Source organism: Macrobrachium rosenbergii, chromosome 27 (genome assembly GCF_040412425.1).
Source record: "Macrobrachium rosenbergii isolate ZJJX-2024 chromosome 27, ASM4041242v1, whole genome shotgun sequence".
Lineage (NCBI taxonomy): Eukaryota > Metazoa > Arthropoda > Malacostraca > Decapoda > Palaemonidae > Macrobrachium > Macrobrachium rosenbergii.
In genome coordinates this window covers 15,538,651-15,562,369 of record NC_089767.1, presented here as the reverse complement: position 1 = coordinate 15,562,369, position 23,719 = coordinate 15,538,651, and the positions used below count along the sequence as shown (strand labels likewise).

The 23,719-nt window shown below is 38.9% G+C and overlaps 1 protein-coding gene and 1 long non-coding RNA gene across 3 annotated transcripts in view; one reads left to right on the top strand and one right to left on the bottom strand.

Moving 5' to 3' along the window:
* LOC136853428 (uncharacterized) overlaps nt 1-12,328 on the top strand; it is a 125,766-nt gene extending 113,438 nt beyond the window's left edge. For both annotated transcript variants that reach the window (XM_067128980.1, XM_067128981.1), the window contains one exon: nt 11,025-12,328. In XM_067128980.1, the coding sequence (XP_066985081.1) occupies nt 11,025-11,441 (417 nt within the window). In that variant the 3' untranslated portion in view covers nt 11,442-12,328. The remainder of the gene's footprint in view (nt 1-11,024) is intronic.
* Nucleotides 12,329-15,280: 2,952 nt separating this feature from the next.
* The window catches only part of LOC136853429 (uncharacterized), a 76,773-nt gene continuing 68,334 nt past the window's right edge, over nt 15,281-23,719 (bottom strand). The window contains exon 3 of the long non-coding RNA XR_010857454.1: nt 15,281-18,442. This is a non-coding gene — a long non-coding RNA (uncharacterized lncRNA). The remainder of the gene's footprint in view (nt 18,443-23,719) is intronic.

The window sequence follows — 23,719 nt, the reverse complement described above, 5'->3', positions numbered from 1 at the left end:
GTTAGGTTGTAAAAACAACTTTAGAGGATAATACTTGTAAGACTTGAGTTAAAGGGATGCATGTCTTGTCTGCTTCCCCATTTAGTAACTGGGCAGGTCCTCTGCTGCTTATCTTCGATGTGTTACTCCAAGTGAGTTTCCCATCGATTCAAGGCATTAAGTTTTATAGGATGGAGTCATATTTTATGTTCACTTGGTGTAAGTTTTGTGGGATATTATTTTTATTATCAGTGGTTTCTTTTCTGCGCTACCCTCCCGAGAGTCTCAGTAAGTCTGGGTTGTTTCCTGCGTTGGAGGGAGAGTCAATACCCCCACTTTTTCTTGCCTTGTCCTTGGTATGTCCTGTCTTACTCCCTCGTGGCTTCAAGTGACAGGGAACTGGGACATGTCAGAAAGCAGTGCAGATCTGTGCCCATGGTCCCCTTCCTCTGTTTGGTCAGATAGGACACCAGGTCTGGCATTAGTGGCACCAGTTCTAGCACCAGAATTCATTCTCTGATAAAGATCGCCCACGTAAGAATAGAGAAGTCTCCCAGCATTTTTCACTCTTTAATTTTACTGTATTGGCTGGTAGCAGAGATGCTTTGTCTCTCTGGTAGTACAGCATTTAGGCAAGTTTAAGCTGTCTTGTTGAGGAAAGTTACTTTTTGTTTTCATCAGTTTCACTTCAATCCCCGTACCTAAGGATCATTCGCAATTTATGGCTAGTACAAGTATCAGTTAGGTTCTAGTGAGAAGCCTAGACTGCCTTTGGCTTTCCCGTGTACAGTATAGTGGATTTTTTCAGCCAGGTTGATAATGCGCTGCACAGTTTTGATGCACCAGTAGCATGCATTTAGCATGAATTTGTGCATTTTGCTGTAAATGCTGCATTCTTGCACATGAGTGTATATCGCTTACCTGTACACCTATCGCTTGCACACCTATGGCTTGTACGCCTATCGCATGGGCACCTATGGCTTGTACGCGTATCGCATTTGCTTATGACTTGTATGCCAATTGCATGCACACCTATGACTTGCGTGCCAGTTGCATGCACGCCCATGGTTTGCACGCCTATTGCATGTGCGTCTATGGCTTGTATGCCTCTCGTGTGTGCCTATCTCTTGCATACCTATGGCTTTAGCCTATTATGTGCGTGCCTATTGCTTGTGGCTTGTACGCCTATCGCTTGTGCTCATATTGCCTGTGTGCCTTTAGTTTGCTCTCATATGCCTGTGTGCCTATTGCCTGTACGCCTATCACCTGTGTGCTTTTCGTTTGCTCGTCTAGCGACTGCGCTCTTACTGCGCATGCTTCTATCGCCTGTGCACGTGTCTCCTGCTTGATTATGCCTGCCTATACTGTAGAGAGTTTCGGCATGTGCTACCATTTCAGCCTCCATTTAAGTAGGCAGATAGTTGCCATTAGAGTAGTAGTCTCAGCATTCTGTTTCAGGGAATTCGACTCCTTTTCGAGTTGCAGGAGTTTCTATCAGTAAGCAGATGGTTAGTGTTTCATTTTTTCCAATTCCCCCCGTAGTTTAGGAACGTTCTTATTATTGCAAGATTTACCTGATCAGAATTTAGAACATTTGGTGGAACTGACAGGTTTCCAACCAAATCAGTGTCTGCCTTTTGAGCTGGAGCAAGTGATTTTGTCAGGGTTGATTAAAGAGGAGTCTTCAACCCTCGGTGGAAGCTTAGCAGGAGTTGGTTCAGTGCAATCAACTGCTGCTCTTACACCATTGAGTGTGGTAGTCTATGCCCCAGTCTCTCTGGTGTATTTTCAGTAGCTGAGACTTACCCTGCTCTTTCTGTGGTGGGAGGGCAATTGCTTGTACTTCTCTTGATTGATGAATCAGGTTTCTGATATACAACCAGTGTGTAAGTGGTCACAATTTCTTTTTTGAAGAGGTTAATTTCTTTCTGTAAGGAGAGATTAACATATGATTTCGTGGAAATAGAACCTTCATTTGAGCTGTATTTCAGTAGGTTTGTCTTTCGTATGTTCAAGGCTTTAATGTAGTTCATGTAAAGGGTGCCTCTCCTAAGATTTTTCTTTCTTTCTGCCATATATTGGAGAAAAGTAACTACTTTGTAATCAAAGGGTCTCTTTCCAAATACTGTATGGGGGTAGCATTGGGGAAGGACTAGTCCCTCAACAGTTTTTTGATTTTGGAGTTGAAGATATTCTTATTGATCAGGGTTTCCACTTTATTTGCGAGGTTTATTGCCGCTGATCACTTCTAAGAGGTTTTCAGTCCTTATCCGATTTTTTTTTTTTTTTTTTTATAGCAAAGCAGAGGTTTTCTCATCAAAGTCATATGATTTTGGAGAAGTTTTTGACCTGGCAAGAATCGGGCTTGGATTCTTTCCTGTTACCTGAACAGGGGTTAATATGTAGTCTCATCAGATTCAATGTTAGTTTAAACTCTTGTGGGAAGAAGGATCCAGTCCTGTAGATGCCTCAGTGTAGGTCTAGGGCATGATCATGGGGGATCTAGAATTCTGGGAATTTAACCAGTATTGGAGGAGATCTGTTACACCTGTAATCCTGAAATCTTAGCAATCTGACAAACTTCAAGCAGTGTGTATGTAGAGTAGAGCACAAATAGTTTTGTTGCCAGACAAACCATCTTCCTTATATATATATATATATATATAGTAGAACCTTGGTTCTCGACGCTAATTCGTTCCAGAAGAAGTGTCGAGATTCGATTTTGTCGAATTCTGAGTTAATTTCTCCCATAAGAAATAACTGAAAATGGATTAATCCATTCTGACCACCAGTCATTACCCCAACCTTGCCTTTTTATACAAAACTTTACACAAATTACAATTAAAATAAGTTGAATAACCGTATCAGAAGCATTTTTACATTTTTAAATGCATACTGTATAAAAAAAAGTTGGCCTATGACCAATGCGGCGTATTACCGATGATATGTTTGAGAGCCATAGGCTAGGCTAAGTAGCCTTATAGGCACTACCAGAATGTACTGTAACAGGTACACATGAAAACTGTTGTTAATAATGATAACATTGAAAAACAAGCCATATTATCACATGAAATTAATAATACAGTATTTATAAACCGAATTACTGTATGTCTGTTATCATAAAATTAAGAAAAATTTCCAAAATTGACGTCGGAACTCGGCATCTGCCCCTGGTGGTGGCTGCCATAAAGTTCTGAATGTTTTTGTAATTAGTACGACACACCACCAGGGCGGCACTCTGGTTTGTTTATCTGCCACAGGCTTCAGAAATTTTTTTTAATTTTATGATAACAGACATACAATAATTCGGTTTATAAATACTGTATTATTAATTTCATGTGATAATATGGCTTGTTTTTCAACAGCAGCAGCAGCAGCATGTGTGGGCTTTAAATGCTTTTAAATAAGCATGGGAAGAACGCCACCAACAACGCCAACTAGCGGATAGCCGCCCGAAACTCTTTTTCTACAAACATCATATGATTCATCGGTCGGATTTCGGTTTGTTGTTTTGAACTCCGACACAAAAATTTACTCAACATTTCGTGTTGAAATCTGGATTATTTCGAGTTCTAGTACAGTCGAGGACCGGGGTTCTACTGTATATATATATATATTATGTATATGTATGTGTATATATATATGTATATGTATGTATATATATAAGTATATATATAAATTATGTATATATATGTGTATATATATATATGTGTATATATATATATATATATATATATATATATATATATATATATATATATATATATATATATATATATATAAAGGAAGATGGTTTGTCTGACAACAATACTATTTGTGCTCTACTCTACATACACACCGCTTGAAGTTTGTCTGATTGCTAAGATTTCAGGATTATAGGTGTAACAGATCTCCAATACCGGTTAAACTCCCAGAATTCTAGATCTCCCATGATCACGCCCTAGACCTACACTGAGGCATCTACAGGACTGTATTGTGTGTGTGTGTGTGTGTGTGTGTGTATGTATATGTATATGTATAATATATATAGGAGGAAAAGGATGGAAAACAACCATCGAAGCATCATAAATTTAATGGCAGAATTTTCGAGACTTTAAGTCTCATCATCAGGGCTGTAAAATATAGCACCGGATTCAGATCCAAGGTAGGTGGTTTAAGTTCTCTAGGAGAACAAGTCTGTTCAAAACTTTTGAGCAGTATAGAGATTTCCCAAGAGGAAGTCGGGTTCACATCTTTCAGACGTAGAACTAGCCCCAAGGTGGCCCTATAACCCTTAATGGCAGAAAAAAAGGTGTTTTTCAGATAGGAGGAAGATCAGGAAATCAGTAATCTATTGAATAGATGTACTGAGTGGAGAGAAACCCTGTCGATGACAACAATTAAGTAGATGTCCCATTTTACCTGGTATACAGCTGAGGAAGATCTGAGGTAGCCAGACATTTCTGTTGCTGCTCTGCGAGAAAAATCTTTCCCTCGTAGGGGATACTGGATAATCTCAGGCCATGAGATATGGACCCTACCAGTTGATGATATCTCTAGAGCTACAAGAGGTTGACAGAGGAGGGAATTTCTCTCAGAACTGCTGAAAGCAGAGATAGCAGATCTGGAAACCATTCTGTTGAGGCCACAAACAAGCAGCTAAGGACATCCTGAGATTCTGAGAAATCATCACTCTGTTCAGGACGTGACGGATCAGGCAAAAGGGGGGGGATGCATAGACTTCAAGATTGTCCCAGGGATGTTGAAGGGCGTCCTCTGCCATGGCGAAGAAAAGTGGAGCTACTGAACAACAGACCCTAGCTTCCTGTTGAACCTCGTTGTGAAGAGGTCTGTCATTGGTTTCCCCCACAGATGAAAAAGCCTGTCTGCTATCTGCTGATGCAGAGCCCTCTCCGTTCTTGGGACCTGACCTCGACAACTTTGCTTGTCAGCCACTACATTCCTCCTGCCTGGAATGTACCTGGCCTGACATCCACTGAGTTGTCGATCGGCCACTGATGCAGTTGAACTGTCATCATTTGAAGTTGATGCGACACTAGCCCCTCCCCCCCCCCTTTGTTTGTTCACATATGCTACCACTAGTGTTGTCTGACATTAGAACAACTGAGTGCCCCATCACCCGTTCTTGAAATTCCTAAAGTGGCAGGAAGGCTGCTTTCAACTTTAGCACGATGTGAAGTTGCCTGTCCTGAGGACCCCACACTCCGGAAGTCAGATCTTCTCAGTGTGCTCCCCAACCCGTGTAAGAGGCATACAAAAACAGAAGCTCTGGAGGGGGTGACAGAAGAGGCACTCCCATTGTCATGTTTTTGTCATTCAACCAACACAGAAGGTCACTTCTGTCGACAGAGGAACCGGAAGCTAGGGACCAAAATTCTTTCAGCCTCTATTGAAGGGATTGAAGATGTAGACGGCCATGAGGAACCAGCTTCTCTAGTGACATCAAGAGGCATAGAACTACTTGCCACTGCCTGCTGGTTGTTTCTGTTCGTATCCTGTGGTCTGCTGGGAAAACTCTCGATGAGGCTGTCTATGACCATTCCCAGGTAAAGAATCCTTCAACTGGGCTGAAGATTGGACTTTTCCAAATTTATCATGATGCCTAAGCCGTGTAAAATTGGAGAAGACGGTCCCTGTCTCGAATTATCTTTTCCCGAGAGTTCACCAAGACCAGTCAGTCATCAAGATATCTTAGGAGGCGAATCCCCTGTGCTTGACCCCATGTCGACACTTAAGGTGAAAATTCTTGTGAACACCTGGGGAGCTAATGTTAGGCTGAAGCAAAGGACTTTGAACTGGAACACCAGTTCTCCAAGACTGAAGCGAAGAAACTTCCGGGGGGAGGGGTGGACTGGGATCTGGAAGTAAGCGTTCTTCAAATCTGTTGTGAGCATGTTGACGTTTGTTCCTGACAGCCACAAGGACTATTCGAGGAGCCTCTATTTTGAACTTGGTCTTCTTGATGAAGAGGTTCAAAGTTGAAAGGTCTGTCACTGGTCTCCATTCACCAGTGGCTTTGGGGACTAGAAAGACTCGGCTGTAAAAACCTGGGGAAGTACGCTTTACTTGCTCTATTGCTCCTTTCTACATCATCTTCCTCACTTCCTCTGGAGAGCTAGGTGCTTTGGAGAGCCATGGGCGTAGGTGAGCTGAAGGAGAGGATTGTCGAGAGGGGAGGTGCTAAGTCTAAAGGTAGTAGATATCATGTCTATCATACCTGAGGGATGTCTACCACCCACGGCTCCACCCTGATGTGCTGCCATGTAGCCCAATGGCTTGCCAGGCATCCCCCCACTAGTGGCAAAGGGTGGGAGGGGGCGCCCACTCTATCGTCTGCTTCCTCTGGCCCTGCCTCTAGCTCCTCTTCCTGGCCTGGAAGAGTGGGACTGAAAAGGACGTTGCTTGGAAGGTTTCTTCACTGTTGACGAAGCAGGTTAAGAAGACTTCTTGGGAGGAGATTGTGGCTTCTGTCTTAGTGCATTAGAGCAAGAGGGACCGGCTTTTTTTGTCACTGCCTGCTAAACAAGACGGTCGTTATTATTGGCTTGATGCCTATTGATAGCTGTTTCTACCCAATCCCTAGGGGAAAAGCAGCTGGGAGTCTAGGTTATCACCATTCCTCAAGGATGGCAAGGAGTCAAGGTCGACAGACCAAGCCACCTAGGAGAGGACTGCGTGTCTCCTCATTGGCAGTAGATTAGCCCATAGGTTAGCACTCAAGTGGGGAAGGTACAAAATGGCTTTAGCATCAGATTGTAGAGTCAGATGTAAGATGCACTGTTAGCTGTACAGTATTTCTTGAAGAAGTAGTAGTTCTGGCCACTACTGTTGACCACAAATCGAGCCAAGAGAGTCTGGAAGGCAGAAGAGGCAGCTAACTCCAAAGTTGCTGCTTCTTGAAAGGTAAGGCAAGGACCTTCTGCCCTAATCTGATCTGGGGCCAGTCCCGGCTTTAACCAAACGACATCAGGGTTGACTTGTCTATTTAGAGGAGTTGCATAAAACCTTTATGGCGAGGAAGTGGAGGAGGAAGACGCTTGAATGGCCTGCTGAAACGAAGAGAGTTATCCTGGCTCGAAATCAAGGAATTGACTCGATTTAGGACGGAGTCTGCGTGGCTTGAGCAGGGCAACTCAAAAGATGTTTTAGAGTTGTCCTCCAGTCCTAGCAAAGCTTCTATACCTGTATGGACAATCGCAGAAGGAGCCACAGCTTTCTTAAAAAGATTATTGAACTCACGAATGATATGTATAACCTCTGCATAGAATGTATAAAAATCTTGATTCTCCATATCCTCCACTTCCTGGTCATGAGGATCCGTCTGCCTCTTCCAATGGATCCAAAGGGTTTAGCACCGGGGCATAAGATCTATCAGGCCATAACACTTTTGCGAGAGTTGGAATGTCTTTTGATACAGCAGGATGTGAAGAGTGTCAATCACTGGTTCGAGACTCAGAAATTCTGTTCTTGCATAATGGACATGCATCATCCCATGGCTTAGAATGGCTATACAGTAGTCACATCCGCAGCCGTAGGAAGACGAACATCAGCCGTGGTCTCTCCTTGGAGATCACGATGAGGAATGTCATCGAGGCGAAGAACAGCGAGTCTGCATGCCCGACATGAAAGAATGTGCCTAGCAGTAGAACATGAAGTAGAACGATAAGGAGATAACAGCCGTAGACGAGAGCATGGCTGCAGACATGACGAAGTGTGGATGTGCAAGGGTAGAACTGTATTGGAATCCAGCACTCGGGATTTCTTGAGTGGAGCTTTGTCATCTTTTCTCCGAACTTGCACAGGATGAACTGGGAAGATGGAATCACTGCAGCTTTCCTCTCAGAACGAGATTTTTGAAGACGAGAGGCAGACGAACGAGGCACATCACTGACGGGAACCCATACACATATGGGAGAGTCACGGACATGGTCTGACGACGACAGAGAAATGTAGGTGGTCCTTTGCTTCTTGGGGTGAGGATCAGGGACGGAGTCTTTAATCCTCCTTCTGACAGGGGAAGAATGAACAGAAGACGAAGATGAGTGAGATCTACATTGTTTCTTCAGAACACGTCCATACTTCTCTGAAAAGACCGAGTCAACTCTTTCAAATCACAGGAGCAGATGAACTCTGTACAAGAGCTGGGATAGCCATTGATACGGGAACTGTCATGGCGGCTTGAGCAGGAAACCCGAGAAACTGTAGCCTTAACAGGAGGGGCGACCCAAGATGATGTGCTGGAAGGTGTAATGGCATCGTACCAGGGCAAACAGCGCGAGACCCAGCAGAATGAAGGCTGGGAGGACTGGGAACTGCAGTGGCAGCCAACACTGGAAAGCGAAAAGACATGAAGTGGGATAATAGGCCATCCAAGGTTGGTACCCCTGATAGGCCTAACAAGGCCCAAGCATCAGAAATCTTCTACACGTCCGAACCTGAAACAGACAAAACAAGATGGCACTGCCTCCACCCTCGGGGAAGGGGGGAGGGGGGGTTTCCTCACCTGGGAAGGGCGGGGGGTGGGGGCAGTATGAGGAATTTAATCTCTTGACCCCTCTTCCAAAACTTCCAAGGATGAGGCAATGGAAGAATGGGAAGAGGTAAAATCTTCTAAGGAAGAAAGAACAATTGGAGGAGGACAAGGGAGAAGCAGAACAATGAGGAGCTTGAGAAACTTCCATCGAAAGAGGAGTGAACCCTTCCCAAGATGGCATCTCCGACTTTCTCTTATGCTGCTGCTTCTTGGCGAAGACCGAAAACAGCACTCAGGGCAAGGATTAGTTACGTCACAAGACTTAGATCTGAAACTAGTACAAGTAGGATGGGGATCAGTCTCAAAGGGATCAAGAAAATGCGAACAAGGGTAGTTTGCTACACCGGGACATTTTGTCTGAGGTTTAGGAAATGCTTAGATGAGTTTTGGGATTGCATTATCAAAAGCCAAAACACACACACAAAACACACAATGTGTCATTATGATATAAATATCTCAAACCAAGGAAACAAGGTCAAGGAAGGGGAAAACCAGCTTTAGGGAGGAGCAAAAGGTATGTCCTCCTCTCAAGGCAGTAAGAAGAAAACTAAATACATCATGGGGTTGGAGATTAGGTCACTGTCCGCTTCCTCCCTCATCCCAGTGATTGATGCCAGATGCCACCAATTGATTGCATAAACAATTCCTGTTTTTTTTTTTTTATCTGTTTCCAGGTGGCGCCAGATTTATCCTAATGTTAAGACCCAGGTTTGTACTGCATATGAACAATAAAAATAGTGTTGTGGTGTAGAATAGATAGGGAAATTAGATAGAAAAGAAAGAGAGAGAGAGAGAGAGAAGAGAAGAGAAAAAGTTAGAGAGAGAGAGAGAGATAAGAATAAAGAGAGGCAAAGAACACAGTGATAACGGCCAAATGCTGTTGTGTCATGTTATCAATACGCGGGATGTTAACATGGACCATTGCAGTATATCGTGTTTAAGCCATAAAAACAGTCGTAAAAGTGGGAAATAATGGCCTCACGATTGAAGCTAACCAAAACATGAGTCAGCACAGTCTAAATGCTTACAACAGCTTTGGCCCAAGTGATGTACTTCTTCAACCTCCAATCAATTATGTGTGGGAGGGGTCTTTCACACACCCTCCTAAGATCACCTCCTATCAAGTCCTCTAAGGAGAGATTTGAATCACACCCACTACAGTCCTTCCAATCAGCTACTTGAAGGGGAGGCCTTGCTGATTAACCCTTCCAATAAGGCTAGAAGGAGGTGGAGATTGCAGATAGCAAGTTTTTCTGAGGGTTCGACGAGTTAGAGACCTACGAGGAGAGAAGAGTCAATAGAATAAAAATTAAAATCTGCACTATACAGATACAGTAGTACAAATAATAAAAACAATTTAGTTGTGAAAATATTTTGCACATTGTTACCATTTGGAAAAGTACAACACAGATACCAAGCAAATGTGTTTGATCATGATAGCCTTGCTTTTGGAAAAATTTATCAGTAAAGTAAAATTTATCGCTAAACTCCCTTAACAAACCACAATTTTACTCTTACCAGCTATTGATGTTCCATTGAAGTTGGGGTGTTTGGGTAGGGTGAAAATACCAGTGATACTGATATGCATGCAAGTTACATTTATTTTTTGTTTATGGTACTTTGTTTATTTACTATTTTAAGTATAATTTATACACTTCATTCAGAGGTCATTATAAGTATTGATTACTGTCTAGCATAAATAACCTTCACCTCAGGTTAGGATAGACTGCTGATGCACAGTAAATATCCAAATTGAGGGGGGGAAAAAAAGCATCTTTGACACCAGGAAGTAGTGTTTATTGAACTGCATCATATTGAATACGTAAATTACTGCTCTAGCCTTTGTAGAGTCAAGTTGCATTGACTTTTTAGGGTATGCTACATCAATTGCAAAGTTACTGAGGCTTTGAGTAGGCTAGCACAGATTAGGACATGGTCATAGATATAATTCACTTTCACCCATATACAACATCTTTGTGGCTTTAATGGTGCAAATAAAAGATTTTTTATTTATATATCATAACTTAGTTAAAGGTTTCATGATTCTTGCTCCAGAAAAGATAAGGGGAGACAATCCTAATCGCTGTTTCACTCATCCTGTCAAAAGGATGAGCATCCTTTCAAGTTCACACACCAGTTTTTTTGTTAACGAGTGTTTGTATTTTAGAATCTTTACTTTCCCTGTTAGCTATAAGTACGTTTTATTTTTGTTTATATGTGACAGCGATACATTTTTATGCATTAATATGCAAGTATTTCAAACAGTTCACCTTGTATCTTGCATTCATTTATCTCTCAAATTGTTAAAACAGTTTAAGAGAGGTTGTCTACCACTACTTTATCCCTTATAATGAATTAGATATGCTTGTCAAGATGTTTGTGGTTAACTCAGTTGTCATCCCTGGGGTCATAAACATTACAAAATTTATATACTAATGTGGTATTATTATTATTATGTAATTTATATAATGTCATGCATTGTTTTGAATATTTTTTACTTTTTTTTTCACAGAACTGTGCCAACTTTATGAACAGTGCTCTTGGAAGCACTTTTCCTAGCAGAAGCGTCAACCCTCTTCTGGAGACCTGTCATACAGGGAAGAGAGTAAACATTGTGCAGGAGATTGCAGTTTATAATCTTGACCCCCTGCTGTCTTCTGTTTATCAGCCATGCAACAATCAGGACTCAGAAGATATGGAACTAGTGCAGAGTTTACATGCATCAAAGAAATTTTGTCCATTTCTTCATTCTCCTGTGGCATCTACTCAGCCAGAGGAAAATTGCAGTCCATACAAGTTTCTTGGCATTCATACCTCCCCTTGGAATACCCATACACCTCTTCTGTTTTCCCCATCTGTACTTTCAGTTAAAAAAAAAGCAAATCTTGGCAACAGTACAGTAATACAGAACTCCAACAAAGTGATATAAATACAGTAAGGAAAGTAAATGTATCATTACACTGAAAAAAGCAGCATTTATTGATACTAAAGTAACTTTTAAGCAGGGACTGAAGAAAGGATAAATAATTTGGATGGTGTATCATTGGCTTACTGTATATGCTCTAACACAAATACCTGGTCAGGTTGGGGCCTCCCTGGTTGTTGGTTGTGAGAAATTGAAATATTTCTAGGATATTTGATACCATGTACTCTTTTCTTAAGCTGCTGCTGCTTGTTTTAATCTCTTAATTGTATTGATGTGCAGTTTGAACCATTGAGATTCTTGGTCATCTTGGCAAATCTTGAGTGAGTGGACATGTCATTGCATTGCTTTATTCAATTAGGAAGATGAATTTTCTGTGTAGAACAGGCCATTGATTACTAGGCAGCAGTATATTGTACATTGGAAACACTGTTGGTCTCTCGAACAGTAAATTGAAGCAGCATTGGCCCTTGTAGATACTTGAAAGCATAACATGAGCTTCCTAACTGTGTGGGTTTAAGCATAGGGCCTAGCAACAAATTTTGTAAAATCAGCTTGGAGTGGAAAGGTTAAACTTTTTGGCCCTACTCAATAAGTATAACTGGACTTGTAGGAGTTAAACATATTTTGTGGTACTCACATTGAACAATGAGAAACTGAAATTGGATAAGGAAATTCATCACCTGACTAGTTGTGTGTGCCAGATCACTGCAGAGTATTATCATCAGTGTTTTACCTAAAACATAATGGGTTTTGGGGCAAATATTTCATGTTCTTTATCAGATGTGTGTGTTATAATAATGTGAGAAAGGGATGAAATGTTACAATTTATACCATTTTTGTTTCTTGAAGAAATCATATAATTTTAATAAAGTTTTGAGAAGGGGATGAAATATTACAGTTTACATTATACCATTTTTGTTTCTTGGGGAAGAAATCATATTTTAATCAAGTTTTGAGAAGTGGATGAAATATTACAGTTTACATTATACAATTTTTGTTTCCTGAGGAAGAAATCATATATTTTAACCCTCTAACGCCGAGCTTCTATTTACAAAAGTGTCTGTCGTATGCCGGCGGCGTTTGGGGGTTAGCGCCAAAGCGGGATTATTTTTATTATTTTTTTTTTTTTCCTCTCTCCTGAAGTTTAGTATGCAACCATCAGAAATGAAAAAAATATCATATATAAATATTGAAATATATGATAGTCGGAAAAAAAAAATTTTATATAATTGTATATAAATTGTGCTGTGAGCAAAATGGTAAAAGTTAATGAGTTATTTTTTTTTTTCTTTGTATTGTACACTAAATGGCAATGATTTTGGTATATAACAAATTGTAAAACAATCAAAGCAACACAGAAAATGTCACAAAATGATGCATGAATTCGTAATGCGCGGACGTAAAAAAAAGTTTTTTTTTTTTTAAATTCACCATAAATCGAAATTTGTGCTAGAGACTTCCCGTTTGTTGCAGAATGAAGGCAATTGATTGGATATTACTAGACCAAGTGATTTAGCTTACAATTGCAGTTTTCGACCATTTTGGTCGAGTTAAAGTTGACCGAAAGTAAATTTTTACTATTTATAGTGATTTATATGAATATATTTCAAAACTGATAAAAGCTACAACCATGAGTTATTTTTTGTTGTATTCTACATGAAATTGCGCACATTTTCATATATAAAACTTTATGTAACGACTAATATAAAACTGTGCAAACATTACCACAAAGTGACGAAAGAATTTCTTAAATTTTCGGCCGAGTTACTGGGCAGACGTAAGGAAAAAGTTTTTCTAAAAATTCACCAATAATCGAAATATTGTGCTAGAGACTTCCAATTTGTTGCAGAATGAAGGTAAATGATTGAATATTACTAGAATGTAAGAGTTTTAGCTTACAATTGCGTTTTTCGACCATTTTTCAGTCTAGTCAAAGTTGACCGAAGGTTGAAATTTTTGTATGATTTATATGGTATATTTCCACTGATAAAAGATACAACAGAGTTAATTTTATTCGACATGTTACGATACATCCAGTAAAACTTTTTAACGGTTAATCAAGTTTTGCAAACATTACCACAAAGTGGATGAAAAATATTAAATTTTTGCATTATACCATTTTTGTTTCTAAAGGAAGAAATCATATATTTTATTTTAATCACGTTTTGCAGAATGAAGGGATGAAATATTACAGTTTACATTATACCATTTTGTTTCTTGAGGAAGAAATCATAAATTTTAATCAAGTTTTGAGAAGTGGATGAAATATTACAGTTTACATTATACCATTTTTGTTTCTTGAGGAAGAAATCATATATTTTAATCAAGTTTTGAGAAGTGGATGAAATATTACAGTTTACATTATACTATTTTTGTTTCTTGAAGAAATCATATAATTTATTTTAATCAAGTTTTGAGAAGGGGATGAAATATTACAGTTTACATTATACCATTTTTGTTTCTTGAGGAAGAAATATTTTAATCAAGTTTTGAGAAGTGGATGAAATATTACAGTGTACATTATACCATTTTTGTTTCTTGAGGAAGAAATCATATATTTTTATCAAGTTTTGAGAAGTGGATGAAATATTACAGTTTACATTATACTATTTTTGTTTCTTGAGGAAAAATAATTTATTTTAATCAAGTTTTGAGAAGTGGATGAAATATTACAGTTTACATTATACCATTTTTGTTTCTTGAGGAAGAAATCATATAATTTATTTTAATCCAAGTTTTGAGAAGGGGATGAAATATTACAGTTTACATTACAACATTTTTGTTTCTTGAGGAAGAAATATTTTTAATTTATTTTAAGAAATGTTTGATTTTGTTTCAGTTTATCATATATTTTATTTTTTGTTTTTGAGGAAGAAATCATATATTTTAATCAAGTTTTGAGAAGAGGGTGAAATATTACAGTTTTTTGTTTCTTGAGGAAGAAATCATATTTTAATAAAATTTTGAGAAGGGGATGAAATATTACAGTTTACATTATACCATTTTTGTTTCTTGAGGAAGAAATCATATAGTTTATTTTAATCAAGTTTTGAGAAGTGGATGAAATATTACAGTTTACATTATACCATTTTTGTTTCTTGAGGAAGAAATCATATATTTTAATCAAGTTTTGAGAAGTGGATGAAATATTACAGTTTACATTATACCATTTTTGTTTCTTGAGGAAGAAATCATATATTTTAATCAAGTTTTTAGAAGGGGATGAAATATTACAGTTTACTTTATACCATTTTTGTTTCTTGAGGAAGAAATCATATATTTTAATCAAGTTTTTAGAAGGGGATGAAATATTACAGTTTACATTATACCATTTTTGTTTCTCGAGGAAGAAATCATATATTTTAATAAAATTTCGAGAAGGGGATGAAATATTACAGTTTACATTGTACCATTTTTGTTTCTTGAAGAAATTATAGTTTTTTTTAATCAAGTTTTGAGAAGTGGATGAAATATTACAGTTTACATTATACCATTTTTGTTTCTTGAGGAAGAAATCATATATTTTAATCAAGTTTTGAGAAGGGGATGAAATATTACAGTTTACATTACTGTATACCATTTTTGTTTCTTGAAGAAGAAATATATTTTCAACAAGTTTTGAGAAGGGGATGAAATATTACAGTTTACATTATACCATTTTTGTTTCTTGAAGAAAAATATATTTTCATCAAGTTTTGAGAAGGGATGAAATATTAGTTTACATTATACCATTTTTGTTTCTTGAAGAAATCATGTTTTAATCAAGTTTTGAGAAGGGGATGAAATATTACAGTTTACATTATACCATTTTTGTTTCTTGAGGAAGAAATCATATATTTTAATTAAGTTTATCATACTTATTGCTTTTTTTTATACTCACGTGCTTTACTTTTGGTTATTTTCTAGTAAGTTCATCAGCCTTGAAGAAATTTTGAAATACATATTGTAAGAATTTAACACCCTAAATTTTACTTTGCCTTAAGTTTAAACTTTTATTATGCAGTTCTGATGAATACAGCTTTGCTAAAACAGTGAGGAGGATTAAAAAAATCTTTGAAATAAGGGTGGACATTACAGTATTGTAGTACTGTAAGCTTATTTTGACTTCAGTGTAAATCAGCATTTTAGTATGCTTACTGTGCCCATGTAGGCTTTCACATCATGAATTACAGAGTGAATGTTGGTGATGGGTAGTTCAGCCAGAGAGACTGCCAGTATGCATGACCCTGGTAGTTGTGATGCCAGATAACCCACAATTAATCAATCAATCCTCTCTGATTTGCCTGCTGACATTTTCTTGCAACTATAGAGCTAAGCAGTCTGCAAGTAATCTTAAGGTAGGAGGAAGGCTTTCCTATTGAACTAATTGTTATATCCTTGCTTTTTAAGTGAACCATGCTCCAGTTTTCAGTGGTCTATAAATCTGACTGGGGTGTAGTTTGATTTAATATGGGTAGGGGTTGTGTAATGGAGTAGTATACTATTGTAAATAAGTGTAAATAAATATTAAGTAAGTATAATTCTGCCAGACCTCACCAGCGCTTTTCTTCCAAACCCTTTTCCAATTGATCTTGTAAGGGGACAATGAATTACATAACACTCAGCAGCTGTCATCTTTTGCACTATAGCCACTCCATCTTCACTGATGATCTCAAACTGAAGGATTATTGAAGGTTCACTCATGAGGCAGAGTAGTTGTTCTAACTGCTGTGTTTGTGTTCTGCTTGTGGTGCTTTGGATCAGATTAGCTTTCCAATGTGTGGATCGAGGTTTCTGTTATCCAGTAATCAAGCAGACATCTGTAACTATGCAGGATACCTTAGTGGCATCAGTCATGGCTCCTTCCACGACTGAAAGACAATCGGAGCCTGTTGGTTCTCATGTGCTGCAATGAAGTTCGCAGGTCTCCATGGGGTTGCGGACTTCAAGGCATCTGAAGGTTGACCATTTTGGTTCGAGATCTGACATATGCTTTCCGACAAGACTCATGGTGAAGCTTTGTATGCTTCCAAGGAGAGAAGGAATTTCAGCAGCCATGCAGAGACTTGATGAAAAGGAAAGGCCTTGTTTTAAGTCAGAACTACACGCTGACAAAACAAGTCTATTTAACTCCTTGCTCACTACCTTAACTGATGAGATGTTCCAGCTATTGTCAAGTCCAAGGTCTGTGAATACATAAGCACTTTTGAGCATTGCACCATTGAGATGGACGTATCTGTCAATCAGTATATTCCCAATGCCACCATTGGAAAAACAGTCTGGCTGAAATCTAGAACCAATTGGGATCGCATTATTGAAGCTTGTCAGGTACTTAATATTTCAGATGCTGTACTAGATCCTGATCCCAAAAAGTTGAATAAAATGCTGATGGCTATTATAGTAAGGTATATCCCTAGAAAGGCCATCAAATTCAGGGCAAATGACCAGCCATGTTTTGATGATTGCATGTAGGCGAAATTGTTCAAATGAAAATTACACTCTTTGTTAATTCTCACCATGCTGCGAATAGAACTTACCATACAGCTGAGAGAAATTACAATAATTCCTTGAAAAGGAAACTTGAAGGAATTAATCAGCCTCATTTGTGGTTGACCAAATTAGCATCATCTATCCTTGGGTAAGGCTCACCTTCCATTCCACCACTAACTACTAACAGATGATGGTAGATAGGTTACTGGCCCTAAGGAAAGGGCTGAACTGCTTCATCAAGCTTTTGAAGCTAAGCAATCAGCAACCACTTGCCCTGTGTGGGTTGTCTTATATAATCTCAGAGTGGTTTGGTATCATTCAGTAAAGGCTTGGTTCACCTCCATGATCATTTCTAGTTGGTTTCATAACCACTTTCGTAAGGAGGTCGTTCGTCATCAGACACAAGACCTGGGAATTGCTGGACAATAGGTGAAGACTTTGCTTCTCATTGACAATGCACAACAGAAACAAGGTGAGAATAAGTATCAAGTAGCACTACTGAGGTATGGAGTAAAGGCAGTCCCCAGTTATTGGCAGCGGTTCCGTTTCAACGGCGTGATAAGCAAAAATTGCCGATAACCGAAGATTGGTGCCACTGTTAGGTTATGTATCAGCACTGATAAGCGGAAATCGGTGCATATCAGTGCAAAAATCACAGATTTTTGTCACTACACAAGCCCCGTAAAACCAGATTGCCGATAACCAGGGACTGCCCATAGTCCACAGGTGAGTTGACGGCAAAAACAGAAACCTCTTCGCCATCTGTTAAAAATTCACCCCAAACTCCTATCCAAGTTTGAAAACTATATCATTAACAGTCAATAAAAATAAAAATTGCAATAAAGCCAAGATTGATCAAGTGAACTTCATGAGAATCTAGGTGCAGTAGTTTCTTAACAATGAAAACTGATAGACTTGCATCACACGCACCCCAGCCCTTGCAAAAGCCAAACTGTAAAATAGGGAACAGATAATTTAGGACAAATAAGCTGGAAGCTGAACTGAATTATAATAAAACCTGTGGTAGAAGCTATAATAAAGATCAGCTAATTTTGATCACAAAAACTACTGATTGGTACTCTTTAATACTTCTAAATAGTTACATCAATGTATATAAATATTAATTGAAAATACGCATCACCGACTTATGGCAGATTCGATCTTATGGCACTTTTTCAGCGCTGTAACTTGATGTTGCATCAAGTTACAGTGCTAACAGCAAGATTAGGCATCAAGTTACTGGTGCTTACGGCCCTGTAACTCGATGCATCATCAAGTTACAATGCCATAAGCGCCGATAACTGTATACAATATTTTGTTAACTAATGCTTTTTTTCCAGTGCCTTACTCTTCATTGCTAAATGACTTTTGTTAACCAATGCTTTTTTTCCAGTGCCTTCCTCCTCACTGCTAAATGACTTCTGTTAACTACTGCTTTTTTCCAGTGCCGCCTTCTCCATTGCTAAATGACTTAAAGCTTCTGGTTTTGTACATTTGAAGTATATGTTGCTATTTGGCTGCTGCAGGTACAACTGCTGTAAAAGAAAAAAAAATTTAAATATTTTTTAAAGGAATCAAGGAAATAATTCACTTCAGTTCCTAGAACCTGATACCAATGAAAATAAAATCATTAACCTGATTAATGCACAACTAGAAAAGAATATTTCAACATGAGAGCAATGTTTCATGGCTACAGGACTATATCATAGTAATCATTGAAATTATACTTCACAATACACTCATGAGTACTTATTCAAAAAGAAAACAAGCAGCCATCATTCATTCTCAATTTGAATGCTTAACAGTTTAGAACAACCAATACTCTATCAATTCCCACTGGTAAACCAATTTTATTAAGAAAAAGATAGACTTGTAAATACAAATCAATGTCAATGAGCACTTATTCCATGAAACACCTTTAGTTTCAAAATATTTGTTTTATAACCCTTGCCCTGAAAAACAAATTACTGTACTTATGATCCCACAATTTACAAAGGTAAATGGAGGTCTTTATGAGGCTGCCCTCCAACTTTGCAAGGAAATACAAAGAGGAGCAAATATGAGCTCTTAAGTCTCCAAACCTGTAGCCAAAAAACAATTATTAAATTTTTTGTATCATCTCCCTTACGTAAGTCTGTAACTAAAATCTCTGCTCTTCGATTGAACAAATTCTTTAAGTGCTTTAAAGTTTAAAAATAATTTTTTTCATAGGTATGCAAATCCCAGCCTTTTATAGAAGAATATTCAGTGTGAGCTGAAACAGTCACTGAACAAGGTTGTTAAATGGTGGCTGAGTGGGAGAATACCCCTCACTTTCCATCAGCAGTCACTTTTTCCTTTGGCCACAGAGACAAAGCAGGGTTGCTGAGGTGGGATATGATCAACTAGGGAAAATACAAATTACAAAATTTATTTATTCCTAAGTAAATACAAACCATCACCTTTTAAATAGGATACTTGCTTCTTAGATGGCAGGTCACCTCTGACAACCAATTGAAGTTGAATCCTACCCAGAACTGTCAAGATCCTGGTTGCAGGCACAAGCAGAAACAGCAATGACAACTCTAACCTGCTCCTACTCTGTCCAGCATATGGGATGACGAGTGGTAAGGCCCTGGGTGTGAGTGAGACTGCTAGAGAAAGAGAGAGCACTTCAGTAAGCAAAACACAGGAGAACCATGAAATCCCACATAAGGGAATTCAAATCAGAATGCTGCTAATTCTAATTAATGGAGAGTGATGAGTCTAACTGTTGCTCTACCCATGTTAAAAGGGAGCAGAGGGAGACATCTTAGGAACCATGCTAAGATTGGCTGCTCTTAGTTTAGTTACCTGTATCTAGCCTGACCGTTGATACTTCAAACTAGATGCTGCTCCAGAAAGGAGTAAGGAAAGAAAGAGTCCAGTCACACCATTCACATCCCCAGACTTCCACTAAGCAAAAGTACTCGGGCAAGATAACTGTCTATCCAAGCAGTTAGGTGACCACACCTGTTAACCCTTAGTGGATGGATTGAGCTTCAGTGTGAAGTAAAACAGGTTTGGGGAGGTGGAAGGATTGCTCTTCAGTGTGAAGCAGAATTATGCACCACTGGTATGGTGATAATGATTCGAAACAAAGGTGCCAATACTTCTATATGCTATAAATTCACTAATGGCAACTTTTATACAGATGTGAGAGTTTGGCCTGCATCAGTAATGTTTGTAACTTCAAGGAGGAAGGTACTGCATCTCTCTCTCTCACGAGTCTTTGTGTAAATTTCCTTGTAAATATACGAATGGGTTGCTGTTGTTTTTTGTTTTTGTCTTTTGCGATAGTATGTCGGTTATAAATGTGTTGTCATCGTGTTTGCTATTAGGCAGAAAGTATTTTCTTAATACAAGCCTATTCAGGTTCAATCCTAAGCTCATGATCTTAGACGATGACCACTTACATTACAGTATTTTCATTACATGAATTTAGAGGACCTTACTAATGTTCAAGGTAGAATTCTCCTAGTTTTCAACGTCTCTGTTTTAAGTCTTTATTAGCATAAGAATGATGTTTATTTCTCTGTTATTATTTCACCGGCTGACACGGGACCCGATCCAGAAAAAGGATTTTGACAAAGGAAAAATCTATTTCTGGGGAGGGCCGTGTCAACGATGACCCACCTGTTTTCATTCTCTCCCTCCCATGATAAACATCATTCTAGTGGGGTGGGTGCTAACATGGAATGCGGCTAGTGTTGCTTTGTGTACAGTCCATGAGTAGTGCATGGGCTTGTATCGGCACTCTCGTTGGGACTTTTGACATTGGGAATCTTTATAGGGCAGGGTCCTGTGATTGTGACAATCTCACCCTTTACCATATCGACTCCATTTCTTGGAGCTCGCTCTGAGAGTAAGTAACCCCAGCTTTACATTTAGCTTTTCTCTGGTATCTAGCAACGGAATTACCTAGAAATAAGTGCTGAATGGATTATTTCACCGGGTGACACGGGCCCCTCCCCAGAAATAGATTTTTCCTTTGTCAAAATCCTTTTTTACAAAGAAAATTGCAAAGAAATAGAAAAAGCATGTAAAAAAAAAAAAAAAAAGTTACTGAATCTTCCTTTTCGTAAACTTACGTGAATATTTACAACAAATATGCAAAAAATTTGTTACTGCTTTTATTTCTTATCTGTTTTGATATTGTGTGAGCAGTAATAATAATTTCACAAAATCCAAAAAACTTATTAGAAAAAACATATATAAGTTGGTCAAATTTACGATTGTCTTGTAAATGAAGCCCCACAAGGGGTTGTAAATAGTCATTTTCAACTTCTCATGGAAGGTAGGGAAAATTTTTTAGAATTATTTTATTTATACAGTGTGAATGTACATGTCATTCTCTTTCCATTGATGTGATTTTTTTTTTATTTTGCCAACCTCAAAGTTTCCCCGGTCTGGGGTGCTGCACATTGATAAATTATGCCGTCCCTTAAGGGTTAAGCAGCCATCACAGGTTTCAGGAGAGAAGTTATCGGGACTTTTGGGCAATGTCCCTCGGGGTACAGAAAGGAAAGACAGTTGCCTATGCTATACGCTATCAAACACACAAAGGTGTGGCCAGGCAGAAACAAGTAAAAAATGCGCCAAAGTTTCTAAAGGCGCAGTCAAGTTTTCTGTACGGTGCTACAGCGTGTAATGAAGGCCACCGAAAATAGATCTATCTTTCGGTGGTTTTGGTATAATGTTGTATGAGTCACGGTCCATGAAACTAACCAAGGCCCAGTGATGGCCTATCCCATACCATTGCCAGAAGCACAATTACATGCTAACTTTAACCTTAAATAAAATAAAAACTACTGAGGCTAGAGGGCTGCAGTTTGGTATTTTGATGATTGGCGGGTGGATGATCAACAAACTAATTTGCAGCCCTTTAGTCTCGGTAGTTTCTAAGATCTAAGGGCGGACAGAATAAAGTGCGGATGGACAGACAAAGCCAGCACGATAGTTTTCTTTTACAGAAAATTAAAAGCAATGCAGCCAGATTTATTTAATCTATAAAATCTTTCCCTTAACATTAATCCTTTTTTTATGGTTTTGCCTCAGACTTTCAGTTACTGCATTTCATTTTCTCAAAAAATGGTGTTAAGAATATTTTGGTTTCATTTTCTTAATTTATTTTCTTCAAATTTACAAATACAAACAGACATCTCCAAGAATTATGTCGCTTCAGCCGAGTGAGTGACGGCCTCACCAACATCAGTGTAGAACAACTTTGTTGCTTCTCTAAAATGAAATAGCTATTTCCTTGGTCTGAGAAGAGGTTTTGGTGATGGAGAGAGCTGCTTCAGCAAGATTGTCCACTGACTACCTAAATACTCTATACTGACTACACATCACTGAAACAGCTTTGGCAGAGCAAGTCAGAATTGTCTTGGCTCTGTTTTTATGGAAAAAAATTGTTTCCAATAAAAATATCCAAAGTCAAATGTGTTTTTACTGTAAATTTTAAACTCATGGCTGTACTTCACAATACTTTCACTTGAATAGGCTCTGGTATGCCCACACTTTTATCATAATAAGATGTTTGTCAACATGGGAAATCCTTATTTGTTCCACCCTAGCAATCCCATATCCTGATTTCATGGGCTCAAACTAAAGATGAGTGTCATTCTCCTCAAAGTCATAACTACCCCAATGAGGGTAAATCCAAACTCTTCAGTCTGAAACCTGGTTTTCTGCAGAGTAAAAGCATTGCAGTAGAGAATGACAGGAGTTTGTCTCAACAAAGGTAAACAAGAAGTTTGCAATCTATTGAACAAACACTGACCAGAGAGACCCCTAGCCAGGAGGGTCATAGATCTGGATGCCACTTGACTTAGAGGCCAATTATGAGCAGCCAAGGTAATCTTAAAACCCTGGGTTGATCAAAACTCGTTAATCACCTGATAAAACAGTGGATAGTATAAAATCCATGTCCCTGGGATATTGGAATATATTTTGCCATCACCACCCGAGGACTGGAATACTCGAAGCTTTCTGGTCAGCCTGGAAGCAAAAAAGTTGAGCATAAAACAACCCCCTACCTTGAACTGCCTCTGTACCTTTCTAGGGAGTACTGTAAGGACCACTCTGTTCCTACAATATGGCCTCAGGAACTGAGCTAGTTTGTCAAAGTATTCCACTCTGGATGACGGCTCAACAGCACAGCAAAGTATCCGTTCATGTATGCGGATGATCTGTAGATGCCAACTGGCAAAGTTAAACTGCCTCCTTTTGCTTGGCATAAGCCACTATAGTCGTGTTGCTGCTTGTCAGCACTGCGAGGGACTTATCAAATGTTACTGGAAACTTCTAGGGATAGCAATGCTTTCTGCATTTCCAGAATGTTGATATGCAGAGAAAGTGTGTCCTCAGGATATACACCAGGCCACACTCAAACCTCTCACGAGCGTAACCCAGCCCTCCTTTAATGCATCTCAACAGCTGAATTTTGAGGAAAGTCTAGAAAGAGAAACTATCACTAAGGTGTCAACACATTAGAACCTCCTTGTTCTTGATTCAATGGCACAAAATGAGGTTATGTTGCATGGTGCTTCAGCCATCCCAAAGCAAAAGCAGGAGATTTGCCCATGCAAAACGAGCTGCTCCAAGACAACAGGTAGGCAAGAACAACCTACCAAGGAAAGCTGGTTGTTCCTGCTGGGGCCAGGCACCAGCACTAATACCTTCCTCATATTGCAGAGTCTACAAGCTTACCCAGGTACCTTCTCTACTGCTTGGGCATGGGATCCAACCTCTTTCTTTTTACCATAGTCTCTGCCTTGTGGCCAAAAAAAGAG